Here is an 18236-nt window from a genome sequence, read left to right as displayed (position 1 = left end):
GTCTCGTCCCGGTCTCGTCCCCGGGCCCCGCCCCTCTGTGACCCCGCCCCACTGCGCTCGGGCCCCGCCCCTCTGTGACTCCGCCCCGCTGCGCTCGGGCCCCGCCCCTCTGTGGCCCCGCCCCGCTGCGCTCGGGCCCCGCCCCGCCGTGCCCCGGCCCCGCCCCTCTCCCATCACGGCGCCGTTTCCGGCGCGCCCCGGACGCGGCCGTGGCGGCCATGGCGGAGCTGGCGGCGGCGGAGGAACTCGCCAAGCTCGAGTACCTCTCGCTGGTGTCCAAGGTGTGCACCGAGCTCGACAACCACCTGGGCATCAACGACAAGGACCTGGGTAAGCGGGGCGGGCGCGGCCTTCGGGCACCTCCGGGGCGCTCCGGTGAGCAGCGCGTTCCCGGACAGAGGCCAGCTCCGAGGGCCGGAGTAGCCCTTTCCGTGGGGCCGGATGCGTTTTGTGAAGGTGCTTTTCGAATATAGACATGAAAACCCGTTACTTTTCTTTAAAAAGTACAATTTGTGAGCCTGAGGCAACGCTTCGGCCCGGGGGGAACCGAGGGGAAGCTCCCCGGGCTTTTCCCCCCGCAGGGGCCCGGCTCAGCTGCTTCTGTCCCCTCATGCACTCCTCGCCCCGCTTTTTACTTCATTATTTCAATTTACTTTATGCTTTTCCCTCACAGCCGAGTTTGTGATAAGTCTTGCCGAGAAGAATACCACGTTTGACACGTTTAAAGCAATTCTTCTGAAGAATGGTGCTGAGTTCACTGTAAGTGACACCTGAACGTTGTTTATGTACTATTCTTATTGTCCTATATTTTATAGAGCTTTCTATTTTAAAAATAGAAAAGTTGTGAGGAGTTATTATTGGGTTTTTTCAATTGGGAAACTACATACTAATTAGCTTTTGACATTCCTGTCTCCCCTGCCTTCCTATCCCTCATATTTTTTAAAACTTTTGTAGTCTTTGAAAAAGCATCTTCCTGAGGACTCAAACTGCTTATTGTTGTGTTGAGCATATAAAATATGGAAGAAATCACTTTTCATGAATGCAGATGTTGTCATAAGTCTTCTTTTGATGCTTTTATGCTGTGTTTATCGATTCCTCAGCAATAATTGGATTAAAGAGGTGATTAAAATGATGAACAGAAAAGTCACTTAGATGAAATTATCGTAATTATTTTTGGGTTCTTTTTAGGGCATACACAAAGCCCAGTGACAGTTGCTAAAAATCAACCTGCACCTTCAGAATTGAGCATTTTTTTCTCCTGCTAATAAACCCTCACTTGTGCCTTCTAACAACGAAAGTGTTTCTGGCATTTCCTGAAGTATTTTATTGATTTTTTTATTTTCCAGGATTCCCTCATCAGTAACTTGCTCCGTCTCATCCAGACAATGCGGCCTCCACCAAAACCATCCACGAGCAAAGGTACCTGGGGCCAGGGCTCAGTCTTGGCTGAGCTCTTCTGTTTTCTCTTTTAGTTTTCTACAGCAAATCCTATTGCACCCTGCATCCTGCTGCTGTTATTCTGTGTGTGCTGCTCAGGGTGTTCTGTCTTTCAAATACTCACTAATAATCAGAGTTTTCTTTGAAGGGAGGCAACACGTTGTTCCTTGAATTGAATCTCTGTTAAAGCTGTAGCAGCCTTTGCATTCAGATGGAAGTTAAATTTTATATTTAATTATAGAAAAATCGAGAGTGAATTGTTGTAGTGGTTCTAAGTTTTGTGTTTCATTTTGCTTTTTTTTTCTTTCTTTCTTTCTTTTTTTAATCTCAAAATCAGAGGCAGTTGTCAAACCCAAATCAGAGAAAGAAAAGTTGAGGGAATTGTATCCAGCCCTTTGCAGGCCAGACAATCCCAACATCAGGGTAAGGTGGTCATTTCAGATTTCCTTTGTTACTGTGGGAAAACTTTTATTTTCTTTTTCCCTGTTAGTTTCAACCTTTTTTCTCTGTCTGATGCATGGATAAATGTGAACTTTGAGAAATGAAATGTGGAAGAGGTAGAAGACTGGTGTTACTGCACTTTGTTGCAAAGAATAGCTGTTAGCAGTTGCCATGTTGATACTGTTCTGCAGAATATGTGGAAGATGAGACTCTTGGGACATGAAATTTGTAGCCTGGCCTTCCTTACATAATGTTCAAAGTAATGATGTGTTACAAACTAATGAAAAGTGTTGCATGTTCAGATACTCTGAGGGACTCTAATTTTGTATTTCTGTTACAATTTGGGGCACTGAGATGGAATTTCCTACTGTAAAAAAGCAGAATCGTCTCAATATTGTGGCCAAATAGGGAGAGTCCTTTTCTTCTTTATCTCATATTGAGCCTGATTTTTAAAATCTTGTATTCTTTCTAAATAGACACACATACGATGACAACTCTGTAGATTAATTCTTTGTGACAAGCTTTTTATCAGCCCTTTTGCAGAAAGAGGCATCAGTTTTCTGTCCTTGCAGACCATGCTGGATGAAGATGATGTGAAGGTGGCAGCTGATGCCCTGAAGGAGCTGGAAGCTCTGATGCCCAGTGCAGACAAGCAGGGCAAGCAGAGGGGCAGCGACCATCGGTAGGTGCCTGGTGTGTCTGGGGGGAGGATGTCTTGGCTGCTCTCATTGCCTGAGGTGGGAATGCACTGCAGAGATGGAATTTTGGCTGCTCTCATTGCCTGAGGTGGGAATGCACTGCAGAGATGGAATTTTGGTTTGTTAGGGTGAAGAAAAGGAAGAGGAGCCGAAGCCGCAGCAGGGACAGGAAGCGGAGGCACCGATCTCGCTCCAGGTCCCGTTCCAGGACTCGGGACAGGAACAGGGGAAAATCCAGATACAGATCAAGGAGCAGGAGTTGGAGTCCCAGCAAGGAGCGCAGGGATCGAGAGAAATACCTTGAGAAGAGCCATGAGAGGTGGAGGGACAAGCACATAGACCGACCCCCAGCTGAGGAACCTTCCATTGGGGACATCTACAATGGCAAAGTCACCAGCATCATGCAGTTTGGGTGCTTTGTGCAGCTGGAAGGACTGAGGTACCCTTTGATGTTTCCTATGGATCTGTGGTATTTTCTGGGTTCCCCAGGTGGAGGAGGAATTGAGAATCTGACTCCGTGTTCTTAGAAGGCTAATTTATTATTTTATGATCTATATTATATTAAAGAATGCTGTAATAAACTATACTAAAGAACAGAGAGAGGATACAGACAGAAGGCTTAACAAGATACTAATGAAAAACTTGTGACTGCTTCCAGAGCCTGGACAATGGGCTGTGATTGGTTATTAAGTCAAAATAATTCACATGAAACCAATAAAACAGTGACCAGTTGGTAAACAATGTCCAAAACACATTCTAAAGCAGCAACACACAGGAGAAGCAATCAGATAATCACTGTTTTCATTTTTCTCTGAGGCTTCTCAGCTTCCCAGGAGAAGAAATCCTGGCAAAGGGATTTTTCAGAAAATATGGCAGTGACATTGATCTGGTACTGTTTCAGCTCAGTTCTTTTCTGCTGGTACCCTAAAGATGTGATGAAGCTACCAGCAGGAATCCTGGGCTTTGAAGGGATGTTTCAGAAAGATAAATTTGACAGCAGAGAATTACAAAATTCTCATTACAAAAACCAGACTGTGGACATACACAGTCTGTTGCCAGCCCTTCAGATCACTCAGAATCTATATTTAAATATGTTGCAGTCAGAGTAACAATGTGCCCCTCTCATGCCCCTCTCATTGACTCCCAGGAAACGTTGGGAAGGCTTGGTCCACATCTCAGAGCTGCGAAGAGAAGGACGGGTTGCCAATGTTGCTGATGTTGTGAGCAAAGGGCAAAGAGTGAAAGTCAAAGTGTTATCTTTTACTGGATCCAAAACCAGCCTGAGCATGAAGGTACAGAGGTGCTAAAATTCTTAAAATGTTGCCTCTTCTAGCTATTTTTCACTCTTTTTGGTGGAAACTAATAATAACTGTTCAGTTGAGAGTTAAAAGCAAAGTTACCATTCTGTATTTAAGTGGCCTATTACTTTTTACACATTTTCTCTAGTTCTGATGTAGTGTTCCTAACAATTCCTTGGCTTGACATGATATCAAAGAGGCAAGGCAAACCTCAAGCTCTTGCTGTTTGTCTTCCTCTTCCAGTAGGAGAGAAGCTTTTAATTTTAAACTTAATCACTACTATTGAGTGTTCCATGCCTGAGGACGTTCTTACTTGGCAGTACCAGCTGAAAAAAACCAAAAAGCCTACAAACCAGCATTTTTTGTGAATGGGCTGTTAATGGCAGAGTTAAGAGATGAGAAGAAGTGTAGAGCTGACTGACAGTGTAGAGCTGATTGATAGTTTAGAGCTGATTGATAGTGTAGATCTGACTGATAGTGTAGAGCTGATTGATAGTGTAGAGCTGATTGATAGTGTAGAGCTGACTGACAGTGTAGAGCTGACTGACAGTGTAGATCTGACTGACAGTGTAGAGCTGACTGACAATGTAGATCTGATTGATAGTGTAGAGCTGATTGACAGTGTAGAGCTGATTGACAGTGTAGATCTGACTGACAGTGTAGAGCTGATTGACAGTGTAGAGCTGATTGACAGTGTAGAGCTGACTGATAGTGTAGATCTGACTGACAGTGTAGAGCTGACTGACAGTGTAGAGCTGATTGACAGTGTAGATCTGACTGACAGTGTAGAGCTGATTGACAGTGTAGAGCTGACTGATAGTGTAGAGCTGATAGTGTAGAGCTGACTGACAGTGTAGAGCTGACTGACAGTGTAGAGCTGATTGACAGTGTAGAGCTGATTGACAGTGTAGAGCTGATTGGTAGTGTAGAGGTGATTGACAGTGTAGAGCTGATTGACAATGTAGAGCTGATTGACAGTGTAGAGCTGACTGACAGTGTAGAGCTGATTGACAATGTAGAGCTGATTGACAGTGTAGAGCTGACTGACAGTGTAGAGCTGATTGACAGTGTAGATCTGATTGACAGTGTAGAGCTGACTGACAGTGTAGAGCTGACTGATAGTGTAGAGCTGACTGATAGTGTAGAGCTGACTGATAGTGTGGAGCTGACTGACAGTGTGGATCTGACTGACAGTGTAGATCTGATTGACAGTGTAGAGCTGACTGACAGTGTAGAGCTGACTGACAGTGTAGAGCTGACTGACAGTGTAGATCTGATTGACAGTGTAGAGCTGACTGACAGTGTAGAGCTGACTGACAGTGTAGAGCTGACTGATAGCGTAGAGCTGACTGACAGCGTAGAGCTGACTGACAGTGTAGAGCTGATTGACAGTGTAGAGCTGATTGACAGTGTAGAGCTGATTGACAGTGTAGAGCTGATTGTTAGTGTAGATCTGATTGATTGCCCAATCCATCTGATGCAGGACGTTGATCAAGACACTGGAGAAGACCTGAACCCAAACCGTAGGAGGAACCTGGTTGGAGAAAGCAACGAGGAGAGCTCCATGAGGAACCCAGACAGGCCCAGTCACCTGTCCCTGGTGAACGCCCCCGAGGTGGAGGACGACAGCCTGGAGCGCAAACGCCTCACCCGCATCTCGGACCCGGAGAAGTGGGAGATAAAACAGGTCTGTGCTGCACTCAGGGCAATGGGGTAAAGCTGGTGAAGTTGCCAGGGGGTTTAGTGAACTAGAATACAGCTCCTGGATTGGGTAACTTGCTCGTTAACTTGGAGTTGCTGGTTTCTGGTCTGGGATTGTTTAGTTGGTGTTTGAGTAACAGGAGGACTCCTTGGTCAGAGGCTGGGTGAGGATACAGGATGCAGGACCATCCCTTTGTTCCTGTTTTAGAACTGACTCAGGCATGAGTTATGTTCATTCATGGGGACAGACTCACACTGTATTCATTCTGTTCCCAGATGATTGCAGCTAATGTGCTTTCCAAGGAAGAGTTTCCTGACTTTGATGAGGAGACTGGGATTCTTCCTAAAGTGGATGATGAAGAAGGTAATATTCCCCAGCAGTCTTATTGTTGTAAATTCCTTGTCTTTCTGGATGTATTTTGATTCAAAATATATTGATGATAGAAGGAACTATAAAGCATCTCACAATTTGCTGTCAATAGGGTTCCTCTTCACATTTGGATGTGCCCTGTCTGTGCATTTTTATTTGCAATGTTTTAAAACTTCTAAGTACCTCATATTTAGGAATGCATGGGAAGCATTATTTGAAGAGGCACTTTCATGTCCCCAAAAGATGTTTAATTTTTCTGTAACAGCTGTCACTTGTGAATTTTAGATGAGGATCTTGAGATTGAGCTGGTTGAAGAAGAGCCACCATTTCTTCGAGGGCACACTAAACAGAGTATGGATATGAGTCCCATTAAAATAGTAAAGGTAAGAGATTTCCAGGGCTAAAATCAATGTACTTGATTAAATGATAGGAATATTTGGGAATTTTATAACCAGGGAATTTCCCACCTGCTCATTACTGAGAGCCCTGAAAAACATAACCACTGAACTCCTTCCAAATAAACCTGGGTTCTAACTTCACTGGTGACTGTGAAGTGGAAGAATGGAACTGAAATGCCATTTTACATAGATATGTTAAAACAAAATTTCTCTGATCTGCTTTTTCTTACCTTCTGAAAGTAGAAGGTAGTAAAGAAATACTTTCCATTGGTTGTGCCTCTCATCCTTCTGACTGGGCAGTGTAAGGATGCTCCATATCAGTTATGACTATAAAGGTTTATGAGGCTAGCCTGATGGAAATACCCTGGAAATCTAATACACAAAACTTAACATTTTTAAAGCATTTTTAGAAGATGTTTCTGAAGAAAAGATACATTGAAGGTGAAGGAATGGTGGTGCTTGAAATCTTTTCTTCTTGCTCTCCAGAACCCAGATGGTTCCCTGTCCCAGGCTGCCATGATGCAAAGTGCTTTAGCTAAAGAGAGGAGAGAACTGAAACAAGCCCAGAGAGAAGCAGAGATGGATTCCATCCCCATGGGCCTCAACACACACTGGGTGGACCCTCTCCCTGATGGTAGGTCTGAGCACAGGTGAACTGTGCCTTTTTGTGCTACTCCAGTGACCCAGGACAGATGTCTTGGTGCTGTGTTTGTCTGCCACACTTCAAAAGTGAAATGCTTTTCCACTGAAATGGAAATAGGAATGTCAGGGAGGTGTACAGGTATCTCCTGTAATAGTGGGGGTATCCACTTGGAAACCTAAAAAACATTTAAACACACAGAATAGAAGGCCTGGGTGATGGAGCTGTTGGAGCAGGATCAGGTCTGTGCTGTGTGAATCTGGATGTGTAAAGGATGAAATTTGTTTCTTTTCTAGTGGATGGAAGACAAATAGCTGCCAACATGAGAGGTATTGGGATGATGCCAAATGATATCCCAGAGTGGAAGAAACATGCATTTGGTGGCAACAAAGCTTCTTATGGTAAGAAGACCCAGCTTTCCATCATTGAACAGAGAGAGAGCCTCCCAATCTTCAGACTGAAGGAGCAGCTGATACAAGTAAGACTCATGAAAAGGCATTCTGGTTGGAGCAAGCAGTAATTTAAAATAAATACTCTTGGTTTAGCTTTTTGATAGGTGAATAGCCAGCTGATGACTTTAAGTGCAGAACTTTAACTCACAGTATGTATTTTAAAGTATTATATGCATCTCTATATTTAATGAGGTTCCAGACATTTATTAATGTAAGTCAAAATTGATACTAAGGTCATGTGAGTAAGTCAGCAGAGCACTTAAACAGGTTGCTGACTTGCTCAATAGGAATACTGACATGATTTTTATTCTGAGTCAATTGAAGCAAAAGCAAGAGCTGCTCAATCTAGTCCCAGATAGCCCATGCTGATTTAGTTTGGTTTGTTTTAATTCTTAAAAAATTTTAACAAGTGTGTGGTTTTTTTTGATCTTTTCTAGGCTGTGCATGACAACCAGATTCTGATTGTTATTGGAGAGACAGGATCTGGGAAAACAACCCAGATTACCCAGTACCTGGCTGAGGCAGGATATACCTCAAGAGGGAAGATTGGATGCACTCAGCCTCGCAGAGTGGCTGCCATGTCTGTTGCAAAGAGGGTGTCAGAGGAGTTTGGTTGCTGCTTGGGACAAGAGGTGAATTTCCATGTTGAAGAACATGCCAAAATAATCATGAAAAGTAGGAGAAATCAGTGTTGGAGCTAGTTGTGTTGTGTGTCCATTTGTCTGTTCCCTTGTAGGCTGCAAAGTGAGTTTGTGGAATAATCAACCTGGGGATTAATGAGGCTGATAATTAATTGTGTAACTTCTGGTTCTGTGCAACTCTTCCCTCCAGGTTGGCTACACCATTAGATTTGAAGACTGCACCAGCCCTGAGACTGTCATCAAATACATGACAGATGGGATGTTACTGAGGGAGTGCCTGATAGACCCAGATCTCACCCAGTATGCCATCATCATGCTGGATGAGGCCCACGAGAGGACCATCCATACTGATGTGCTCTTTGGGCTCCTGAAGAAGGTACTGGAGCACTGGATTTTTATTCCTTTCAATGTGGTGTTTTCAGGGTCCCCAGCATGAAGGAGGAATTGAGAATCTGACTCCCATGTTCTTAGAATGCTAATTTATTATCATATATCATATCATATCAATGCTATATTAAACTCTACTAAAGAATAGAGAAAGGATGCAGACAGAAGGCTACAAAAAATGATAATGAAAACTCCTGACTCCTCATTGACATAGCCTGAGCCTGGTTGGCCATTAAGTTACAATTCCCATGTTGGATAAACAATCTCCAACCATATTCCTTCTCAGCTTCCCAGGAGAAAATTGTGGGGAAGGGGATTTTTCCAGAAAACATGACAGAGACAGGAGAGCACAGGCAAAGGGGAAGTCACACAAGTTAGGTTCATCCATGTGCTCCAAGAGCAAATGCTCTTGGAAGGAGGATGAAGGAGGAATTGAGAATCTGACTCCAGATGTTCTTAGAATGCTAATTTATTATCATATATCATATCATATCAATGCTATATTAAACTCTACTAAAGAATAGAGAAAGGATGCAGACAGAAGGCTACAAAAAATGATCATGAAAACTCCTGACTCCTCAGAGCCTCGACACAGCCTGAGCCTGGTTGGCCATTAAGTTACAACAATTCCCATGTTGGATAAACAATCTCCAACCATATTCCAAACCAGCAAAACACAGGAGAAGCTGAGACTTCTCAGCTTCCCAGGAGAAAATCGTGGGGAAGGGGATTTTTCCAGAAAACATGACAGAGACAGGAGAGCACAGGCAAAGGTGAGGTCACACAAGTTAGGTTCATCCATGTGCTCCAAGAGCAAATGCTCTTAAGGGTTTATGGTCTGAATCTTGGTGAAATGAGCCTCTGTGTGAAGGCAGAGCAAGCAAAATGCAGCAGGACCAGTGAGAATTGGCCATCCTGGCTGTTCATAATGCTGGATGAACAGGGGAGTGTTCTTGATTTGCTCATCCTGCTCTGCCAAAAGCTTTCTTGTGATGATGGTGCTGAGGGAGGCTTCAAATGGCACTTCAGGGGTCAATTTTCTGAAGTTCTGGTACTGGGTTGAGCTGCCCCTCTACTCAGATATTAAAACACCTTTTATTACTGGTTGGATTTATCTGATTTCAGTCAAGTGCCATATTTTGCTAGTTCCAAAGGCAATAAATGACTTGAGAACTTTGTGCTCCTGCAGACAGTGCAGAAACGGCAGGACATGAAGCTGATAGTGACATCAGCAACTCTGGATGCTGTGAAATTCTCTCAGTATTTCTATGAAGCACCAATCTTCACAATTCCTGGCAGAACATACCCAGTAGAAATTCTCTACACAAAAGAGCCAGAGACAGATTATTTGGATGCCAGCCTGATTACAGTAATGCAGATCCATTTAACAGAGCCACCAGGTGAGTGGAAAATGGTCTTGAGTTCTTGGTGATTTAAAGATCTCTGAGCAAGGTTTTTGTGTAATTCATGGATCATGTTAGTAATGTGAGCAAAATGCTCTCTCTTGTTTGTAAATACAGTAACTAAAATGCTGAAAAATTTGGGTGAAAGACTGAAGTTTGTTGCCTTTGGCTAAGAGTTGCTAGCAAAAGTTGAGGATCCTCATCAATGGAAAACATGAGGAATGAAAATATGGTAATGCAGGAGTTGTAATGAACAGAATTGATTCTGTGGATGTTTTCATTTACTTCCTGTGCAGGTGACATTTTGGTCTTTCTAACTGGCCAGGAAGAGATTGACACTGCCTGTGAAATCCTCTATGAGAGGATGAAATCTCTGGGCCCTGATGTTCCAGAGTTGATTATCCTACCAGTGTATTCAGCTTTGCCCAGTGAAATGCAGACCAGGATCTTTGACCCAGCCCCACCAGGGAGCAGAAAGGTAATTCCAGCTTTGTGCCCTGTCATCTTCTGCTGGTACATTTTAATGGTGGGGTGTGTTACAGTGCTTAAAGGACAAACTTTTTGGGGAAAAGATAATTTACAGCTTAGAGCATATTTTTGATTGTATAAATCTCAAGCTATCTAAGCCTTTGAACACATGTAAAAACATCTGGTGTAGCAAACCTCTGTGTGGAATGTTCTTGCTGTGTTATTTAATGCTGTGTTTAAAGGATACTAACTTCAGTTAATCTAAAAATCTCAAATCTAAATGCAGTTCCTGTTGGATGGAGGTGAATTTCCTACCAAGCAGCTGGTGACTATCTAGAGATACATTCTCAGGAAGATTTTTCTCTGAATACAGACTGTGTCTGAGTGATAGCTAAAAAGTCTCCCTCAAGTCAGTGCAGTCTGCTTACAAGCCTTCACTTGCTTTGAATTGTGGATTTTATCATGCTCTTTTCCCTTTTTGCCCAAACTTTAAACAAAGGTAGATACTTAAAACCTGTCCATCTTTGTGGATAACATCTCCTTCTGTTCCCTGTGAACACATTTCTCCTTTCAACATTGAGTGACAGTGGTTGCATTTGTAACCACTGTCACACCAGTGGGTGCAGTTGGGTGCTGGGGTGGGCTTGGCAGCCTGACCCAGAGCTGGTGCTGACTCAAACTGTGATTTGCAGGTTGTCATTGCCACCAACATTGCAGAGACATCTTTGACTATTGATGGAATATATTATGTGGTTGATCCTGGCTTTGTGAAGCAGAAGGTTTATAACTCCAAGACTGGGATTGACCAGCTGGTGGTGACACCAATTTCCCAGGTAGAAATTCTGTGTTTGGCTTTCCCTGTGGGTGTTGTGTGTCTTGCCAGTGTGGCATCCAAGCACAGGGGAGCAAAATGAGGCAATGATAAACCCACATTTCTGACAGCTCCTTGACTCTGTGCCTACAGAATCCATACTGACCTGTATTCTATTGAAAGTCAAGTAAAATTGTGAATAACCATTTTATTTCACTTGTTTTCAAGCACAAGTGAGCAAAATGAGGCAATGATAAACCCACATTTCTGACAGCTCCTTGACTCTGTGCCTACAGAACACATACTTCATGTTGTATTGAAAGCCTTTCTATCCATACAAGTAAAATTGTGAATAACCATTTTATTTTACTCGTTTCCACCTGGTTTTTTGTACCTGTTCTCTTGTTCTCTTCAGGCTCAAGCCAAGCAGCGTGCAGGCAGGGCTGGCAGGACAGGCCCAGGAAAGTGCTACAGGCTGTACACAGAACGTGCATACAGGGATGAGATGCTGACCACCAACGTGCCTGAAATCCAGAGAACAAATTTGGCCAGTACAGTGCTCTCCCTGAAGGTGGGTATTTCACCAGCTTGCAGCAAGCCAGCCTGTAAGTGTGTCAATGAATGAGTCTCTGCCTTTGAGTCTCAGGAAGCAATAGTGTAATTTCAGATTTAATGAACAGAGGGAGTTTGGAAGGGAGATTTCAACAAAAGCAATTCTCAAGCACTGGGCTTGCTCCTGTGTGTTTTATTGAGGGTTATTCTGTTGGATAGCCAGCTAAATGATGAGTTTCAGCTGCACAGAACAGTTGCAAGAGGTAGGAGAAAAAGAAATCTCCAGCAGTAGCATTTCCTCTGTAGGGGACATTGATACTGTTAACAGATGAGATAAATTGTTTTAGAGTGGGTTTAGAGCTGCAAACCTGGGCATGTCTAAGTGTGTGCCATCCCTCTGGAAGTCTGTGAGCTGCATTAACCCAGTCACAGCTGGGAAAGCTGCTGCCATTCCCCTTTCTGGGAGCACACTTGGAGTCCTGTGGAGCTGTCAGACTCCTCTGCTTTACCAGACACAAGTCCCAAAAGCAGCATTCAGCTTCTGTTTCTCCTCAGCTGAGTCGTGTTACTTGAGGGATGTGTGGAGCAGTACCTGAAGAGCAGAGCAGAAAGCTGAGTAGTGCAGGAATGCCATGGCCAGTGCTCCTTATGTCAGGTGCAGGAAGGCAGCTGTGCATTCATAGCTGCAGTCAGGATGAGCACATGAGCCTTGCCTTGCCTCAGGCCCTGCAGTGCCTCAGTGTTTGGTGTTCTGGCTCTGGCTGGACTTTGTTGCCTTCCTTCTGAGTGTTTTAACCTGGCTTTTCTCCCATCCCTCCCAGGCTATGGGCATCAATGATTTGCTGTCCTTTGACTTCATGGATGCTCCCCCCATGGAAACTCTGATTACAGCCATGGAGCAGCTCTACACCCTGGGGGCTCTGGATGATGAGGGGCTGCTCACTCGACTCGGGCGTAGGGTAGGCAGAATAAAATCCCTCCTGGCATTGTTGGTTTGCTTTTGCTGTCACTCTCTTGTAGTTTTTGGTAGCTTTTCATTTACCACAGTCCTGCTGTACCTTCTGGTTTTTAAGGGACCTTAAAAAAGTACCTTTAAAATTGCCTTATGCTTTTTAAAATTGCCTTCTGCTTTTTAAAAGTGCCTTATGCTTTTTCAAAGTGCCTTATGCTTTTTAAAATTGCCTTCTGCTTTTTCAAAGTACCTTCTACTTTTTAAAGAGCAGCTAGTGTTTCTTCTTATTCATAAATTTACATTTATTCATGTCTAAAAACTTCCTGTAAGTATTGAGATATTCTTGTGATAGTGAATACAGACAAATAATTTGCTTCATGCTGAGTGAAGTTATTGTGGATCAAGCCCACCTCTTTGCAAAGTAAATATGTTGCTTTGTTTTGCATTGAGAGAAGACTGAAGATTTTTCACTGAATGCCTTGGAACATGTTTCTTGCAGATGGCAGAGTTCCCCCTGGAGCCTATGCTGTGTAAGATGTTGATCATGTCAGTGCACCTGGGATGCAGTGAGGAGATGCTGACAATTGTGTCCATGCTGTCTGTGCAGAATGTGTTCTACAGGCCAAAGGTGAGCAGCTGGGCCAGAGGCAGCAGGGTTACAGTCTGGGTGGGTTTGGGGTGAAAGCTTCAGGGCTTAGGAGTGAGCACATTTCCCAAAAGAAACTCGTAATTTGGTCAGAATTTCCTTTTCATGTGAGGCCCTGTAGCTGTGCTGGTGGTGGTTTCTTTGCAGATGGGAAGTGAAAAGTCTTAAAATTGCTCTTGCATTTCCCAGCAAACACATGTACCCTAAAGCAAGCCAGTCCCAGCTCTGCAGCTCAGATTGCCTTTGCATTTGCAGACACACAGAAAGTATTTCTTCATGGCACCTCCATCCTGTGCTGCTTTCTTTCAAGTCAGTAGGTAAAACAGGCTCTGCTGTGGTGGCATCAGGTTTGTCTTGGGTCCACTACTTTTTCAGGGTAGTTAACTTCAGGTTTGATGTGACTGCAGTATTTGATTAATGTTTCATGTGCAGATGGGAGAGGTGTGTGGATCACCAGGCTCAAACCTATTGCTTCAGCCCATTTCCTGATGAATTACTGAAGTAATTTGTAGAGCAGTAAGAAAAGCAGCTAGTGCAGTGTGTGCATATGCTCCCTGCAGTATAAATGAGCCATTTACTTTGATGTGTTCTTTCAAAAATAGGGACTGAAATTGAAAAATCATTCTGTGTTGTCCTAACCTGTTACTGTTACATTTTCTGAAAAATCCTTTTGCCAGGATTTTTTTTCCTGAGAAACTGAGAAGCTTCAGAAAAAAAGAAAAAATATTTGTTTCTTCTTGGAAATGTAGTTTAGAAATTGTTTATCCAACATGTGAATTGTTTTTACTTAATGACCAATCACAGTCTGGCTATGTCAGGACTCTGGAGAGTCTTGAGTTTTTGATTAGTATCTTGTTAAACTTTCTGTCTCTATCCTTTCTCTGTTCTTCAGTATAGTTTTAGTATAGCATTCTAGAATAGAATATGATATGATAGAATATGATATAATACTACATCATATCATATTCTATGATATAATAATAACTTAGCCTTCTAAAAACATGAAGTCAAATTCATCTTTCCTTCCTGCCACGGGGGACCCCAAAAATCCCACATGAATCCCGTATCATTAATTAATCAATTAATTAATTAACCACAAGAATCCTGTATCATTACCTTGATAGGTTTAAAATGTCCTGATATGAATGACAAGGAGCCTGTGCCATCCTTGTTGTGCAGGGATTTTCTCTAGGATGGAGATACCTGACTGATGTGTATTTTATGTTAGGATAAACAAGCACTTGCTGATCAAAAGAAAGCCAAGTTCCATCAAACAGAAGGTGACCACCTCACTCTGCTGGCTGTGTACAATTCCTGGAAGAACAATAAGTTTTCAAATCCTTGGTGCTATGAAAATTTCATCCAGGCCCGTTCCTTACGCCGGGCTCAGGACATTCGCAAGCAGATGTTGGGCATCATGGACAGGTGAGCACATCAAGGAGGGACAAGTTCTGACTCTGTGGTGTTGGGAAGGATGAAAGTTTGACAGGAAAGTCTCACAGATGCTTAGCAGAAAGATTTTTGAATGTAGAGTTTGATGGAAGAATAGAGATGGAAGCAAGTTTTGATATAGAAGAAAAGAATTGCTGAGCCAGTCTTACTGGATAACCAAGGAGGCAAAGGGTGTGTTGGTTAGAGGGGTTTTTATGACTTAAAACAAAGGATAAACCCACCTCAAACAAGAAGATGTTTTTACCAAGCAGAAAGAGAGCACAGGCAAATAAGTCAGCAAAGCTGCAAGTAGAAAAAAGGTCTCAGAATTTTCCACTGCAAGAAAACTGAAAAACAACTTCTGGCTTAAACTGTAATGTATTGACTGTTAGTGATTGGAGATCAGTGACATGAATATGGTCATTACAGGAGTTATGATAGGCTGTAGATAAAAGTTAAGGTATAGATTGGTTCTGCTGTATGAAGATGCTCAGCAAAGAAAAGTCTATAATGCATTGTAACCAAAACCAAAGGGTCTCCAGGGCTGCCTGCAGCTGGAGCTGACAGCTGTGGGCACAGGCTCTGTTGTCCACAACTCTGAATTTCTGTAACTTCTTAGATGTAATAAACTGCATTTGGAAGAGCCAGCTGGAGTCCCACATCTTACACTGTGTCTTGCTGTTCTTACATTGTAATAGCTAAAGAAAATTTGCTGGACTCATCTTGGTAGCTGCATTCAAATCTGGAGAGCTCTGATCTTTTTCTCTCTACCTCTTGTCTGGCAGGCATAAGCTGGATGTGGTGTCCTGTGGGAAGGCCACAGTTCGGGTCCAGAAGGCCATTTGCAGTGGCTTCTTCAGGAATGCAGCCAAGAAGGATCCCCAGGAAGGGTACAGGACACTCATTGACCAGCAGGTTGTCTACATCCACCCATCCAGTGCTCTCTTCAACAGGCAGCCTGAATGGTAAGGAAGGCAAGAGCATGGCATTTCCTGTTTCTCCTCAGACTTTACAACAGAGAAAGTTGTGGTGTGTGCTGTTTGGGGAGTAGAGATCTGAGCAGAGCAAAGTTTCCAGTTTACTTTTGTCTCTTTCTGCTGCTGAGCTTAGTGCCTGTGCAGAGATGAGACTGACTTTTGGAGCCAAGGCCAGGCCTGAAGTTGTAATTGGATGTTTCTTTATTGTGGAAGGGGGTTTAAAACACTGGGTGTTGAAGAGGGAAGAGAGCATTGTTTTAAATGGGGTGGAGGAGTTCTGTGCTGAAGAGTAGCTGTGAGGTAGGAGGGGGAAATAAATAATTTCAGATCCTCCTAGTGAACAGAGATGGTTTGGAAGGGAGACTTCAACAAAAGCAATTCTCAAGCACTGGGCTTGCTCAGTCCCTTACCAGAGGGATAACTCTTCTGGGTGGTTCTTCTGGAGCTTAAAAGGAGCAAGCTTAGCTCCTCCAGCCCTTTCCTTGTTGCCTCTTGTTTGCAAAAACCGATGTGCAGCGTTGTGTCCCTGTTGCCAGGGTGGTGTATCACGAGCTGGTGCTGACCACCAAGGAGTACATGAGGGAGGTGACCACCATCGATCCTCGCTGGCTGGTGGAGTTTGCCCCAGCTTTCTTCAAGGTCTCTGACCCAACCAAGCTGAGCAAGCAGAAGAAGCAGCAGAGGCTGGAGCCTCTCTACAACCGCTACGAGGAGCCCAATGCCTGGAGGATCTCGCGCGCCTTCCGCCGGCGCTGAGCTCAGGGCCCTCCTGGACCTGCTGCTTTCATCCTGTGGCCCTGGGGCTCTTCTGCACTGCTGCCACTGGCCTGGGAGACTGACAGCCCCATGCAGCTCAGCTGTGGCAGAGCAGGAGCTCAGGGGCAGCCCCAGGGGCTGCTGCAGCCTCTCACGAGTGGCTCTTGGAGCACTTCAGTGATTCCCCTTTTGAGAGACAAAATCTAAGACTCAGAGTCTGAGTACTGAGCTGAACAGCACAAAAAAATGGTGATTTAAAGGTTTAAATGGTGATTTTAAGGTTGTTCACCTTTCAGGAGGCAAAATCTAAGACTCAGGAGCCTGGGTACTGAGCTGAAATTTTCAGCTTCCCCTTTTAGAGATTCCCCTTTTAAGACACAAAATCTAAGACTCAGAGTCTGGGTACTGAGCTGAACAACACAAAAAAATGGTGATTTAAAACTGGTTGTTCACCTTTCTAGAGGCAAAATCTAAGATTCAGGAGTCTGGGTATTGAGCTGAAATTTTCAGCTTCCCTTTTTAGAGATTCCCCTTTTGAGAGACAAAATCTAAGACTCAGAGTCTGAGTACTGAGCTGAGCAACACAAAAAAATGGTGATTTAAAACTGGTTGTTCACCTTTCAAGAGGCAAAATCTAAGATTCAGGAGTTTGGGTATTGAGCTGAACAACACAAAAAAATGGTGATTTAAAGGTTTAAATGGTGATTTTAAGGTTGTTCACCTTTCAGGAGGCAAAATCTAAGACTCAGGAGCCTGGGTACTGAGCTGAAACTTTCAGCTTCCCCTTTTAGAGAGTCCCCTTTTAAGACACAAAATCTAAGACTCAGAGTCTGGGTGAACTGAGCTGAGCAACACAAAAAATGGTGATTTAAAACTGGTTGTTCACCAGCCTGACTGGGTTCTGAGTGACCAGACAAATAGAAGGTGGAATAGTTTGTGTTTTTACCCTGCTAAAAGGGATTTATTTCTGCTTAAGGTTCTTGGTCAGTGACTGCTTTTTGGGAGCAGCCTGTTCTTTATTTTACCGAGTTTATGCATTTTCCCATGCAATGTAACTACTTGTATTTTATTTAAGCCATCAGTGGTGAGATATTTAGTATCTCTGGCTTTGGGATAAGGCAGGAAAAATTCTTGAAACCCAGCTAGAATGTATTTGGACAATGGCACAGGTCAGGCTGCAAGACTTACCCTTCATCCCCATCAGGGTTTATCAGCCAGAAATCCCCTCTGCAGCACAGTTCCATCTGGGAATGTAAGTGGTTACAAATGTTTGGGCCTTTTATACAATGTGCCATGGGCTTTATTTTCACTTACAATGTTTGGTGGCATCACAGCTGTTGGGTTTTTGTAGTAGAATGAGCTCTTACAGCTAAAATGTCTGTAAAAATTGTGTAACAGTTCCTTGTTTCAAAAAGAAGTTGACTGCCCAGTGTGTGCTGTGTCAGCCCAAACTATCTGTAAAATATTTTTTTTTGTTGCTAACAGATGAAATTTATTTGACTCCAGAGCTGTAGAAACCTTATTTTTTTTTTCCAAAACTGGGATATTTGCTAAAATTATTGTTGAAATGAAGAGAAGTAGCTTGACTGGTTGTTTTACACAGCGAACTGGAAGAATGTTTCACATTGAAAAGTAACTATGTTGGAAATACCTCTCTGTACAAAGGTGAGCAGGGATGTTGTTCAACGTCCTGAGCTTTCCCCTCATGTTATATCATCATAAAATTAAAGGCAATTACAAAGTTTGTAACTTTGGACTCAGAGAGTCAAAGCATGAA

General features: G+C 43.4%; 1 protein-coding gene across 3 annotated transcripts; it reads left to right on the top strand.

The window, feature by feature from the left end:
* The first annotated feature begins 170 nt into the window (after positions 1–170).
* DHX8 (DEAH-box helicase 8) lies at positions 171–18208 on the top strand. Of its 3 annotated transcripts, none has more exons than XR_011683020.1 (24): positions 171–330; positions 674–759; positions 1347–1419; positions 1775–1860; positions 2451–2560; positions 2704–3015; positions 3724–3868; positions 5358–5561; positions 5852–5939; positions 6231–6328; positions 6830–6977; positions 7280–7461; positions 7873–8067; positions 8267–8452; positions 9653–9863; positions 10163–10344; positions 11027–11167; positions 11561–11716; positions 12519–12656; positions 13149–13277; positions 14524–14720; positions 15512–15691; positions 16240–16942; positions 17289–18208. XR_011683020.1 is itself a non-coding variant. In XM_071451075.1 (23 exons), the coding sequence occupies exons 1-23, from the start codon at positions 219–221 to the stop codon at positions 16457–16459; spliced, it is 3579 nt and encodes a 1192-aa protein (XP_071307176.1). In that variant the 5' UTR covers positions 171–218; the 3' UTR covers positions 16460–18208. The 3 variants fall into 3 exon arrangements, 1 of the variants encoding a protein (XP_071307176.1); XR_011683019.1 differs by having other exon boundaries at positions 17021–18208; XM_071451075.1 differs by having other exon boundaries at positions 16240–18208.
* The last annotated feature ends 28 nt before the right edge of the window (positions 18209–18236 follow it).

This window comes from Agelaius tricolor, unplaced genomic scaffold (genome assembly GCF_023055355.1).
Source record: "Agelaius tricolor isolate 1412-34295 unplaced genomic scaffold, bAgeTri1.0.p SCAF_31, whole genome shotgun sequence".
NCBI classification, from domain to species: Eukaryota; Metazoa; Chordata; class Aves; order Passeriformes; family Icteridae; genus Agelaius; species Agelaius tricolor.
This window is presented reverse-complemented; position numbering and strand designations above follow the sequence as displayed.

What these genes read in the sequence shown, in the direction of transcription:
- DHX8 (XM_071451075.1), top strand. Translation starts at nt 219, where the DNA reads ATGGCGGAGCTGGCGGCGGCGGAGGAACTCGCCAAGCTCGAGTACCTC. An exon ending in ATGTGTTCTACAGGCCAAAG is followed by an intron (nt 13,278 to 14,523) that starts GTGAGCAGCTGG and finishes ATTTTATGTTAG; the next exon opens with GATAAACAAGCACTTGCTGA. An exon ending in TTCAACAGGCAGCCTGAATG is followed by an intron (nt 15,692 to 16,239) that starts GTAAGGAAGGCA and finishes CCCTGTTGCCAG; the next exon opens with GGTGGTGTATCACGAGCTGG.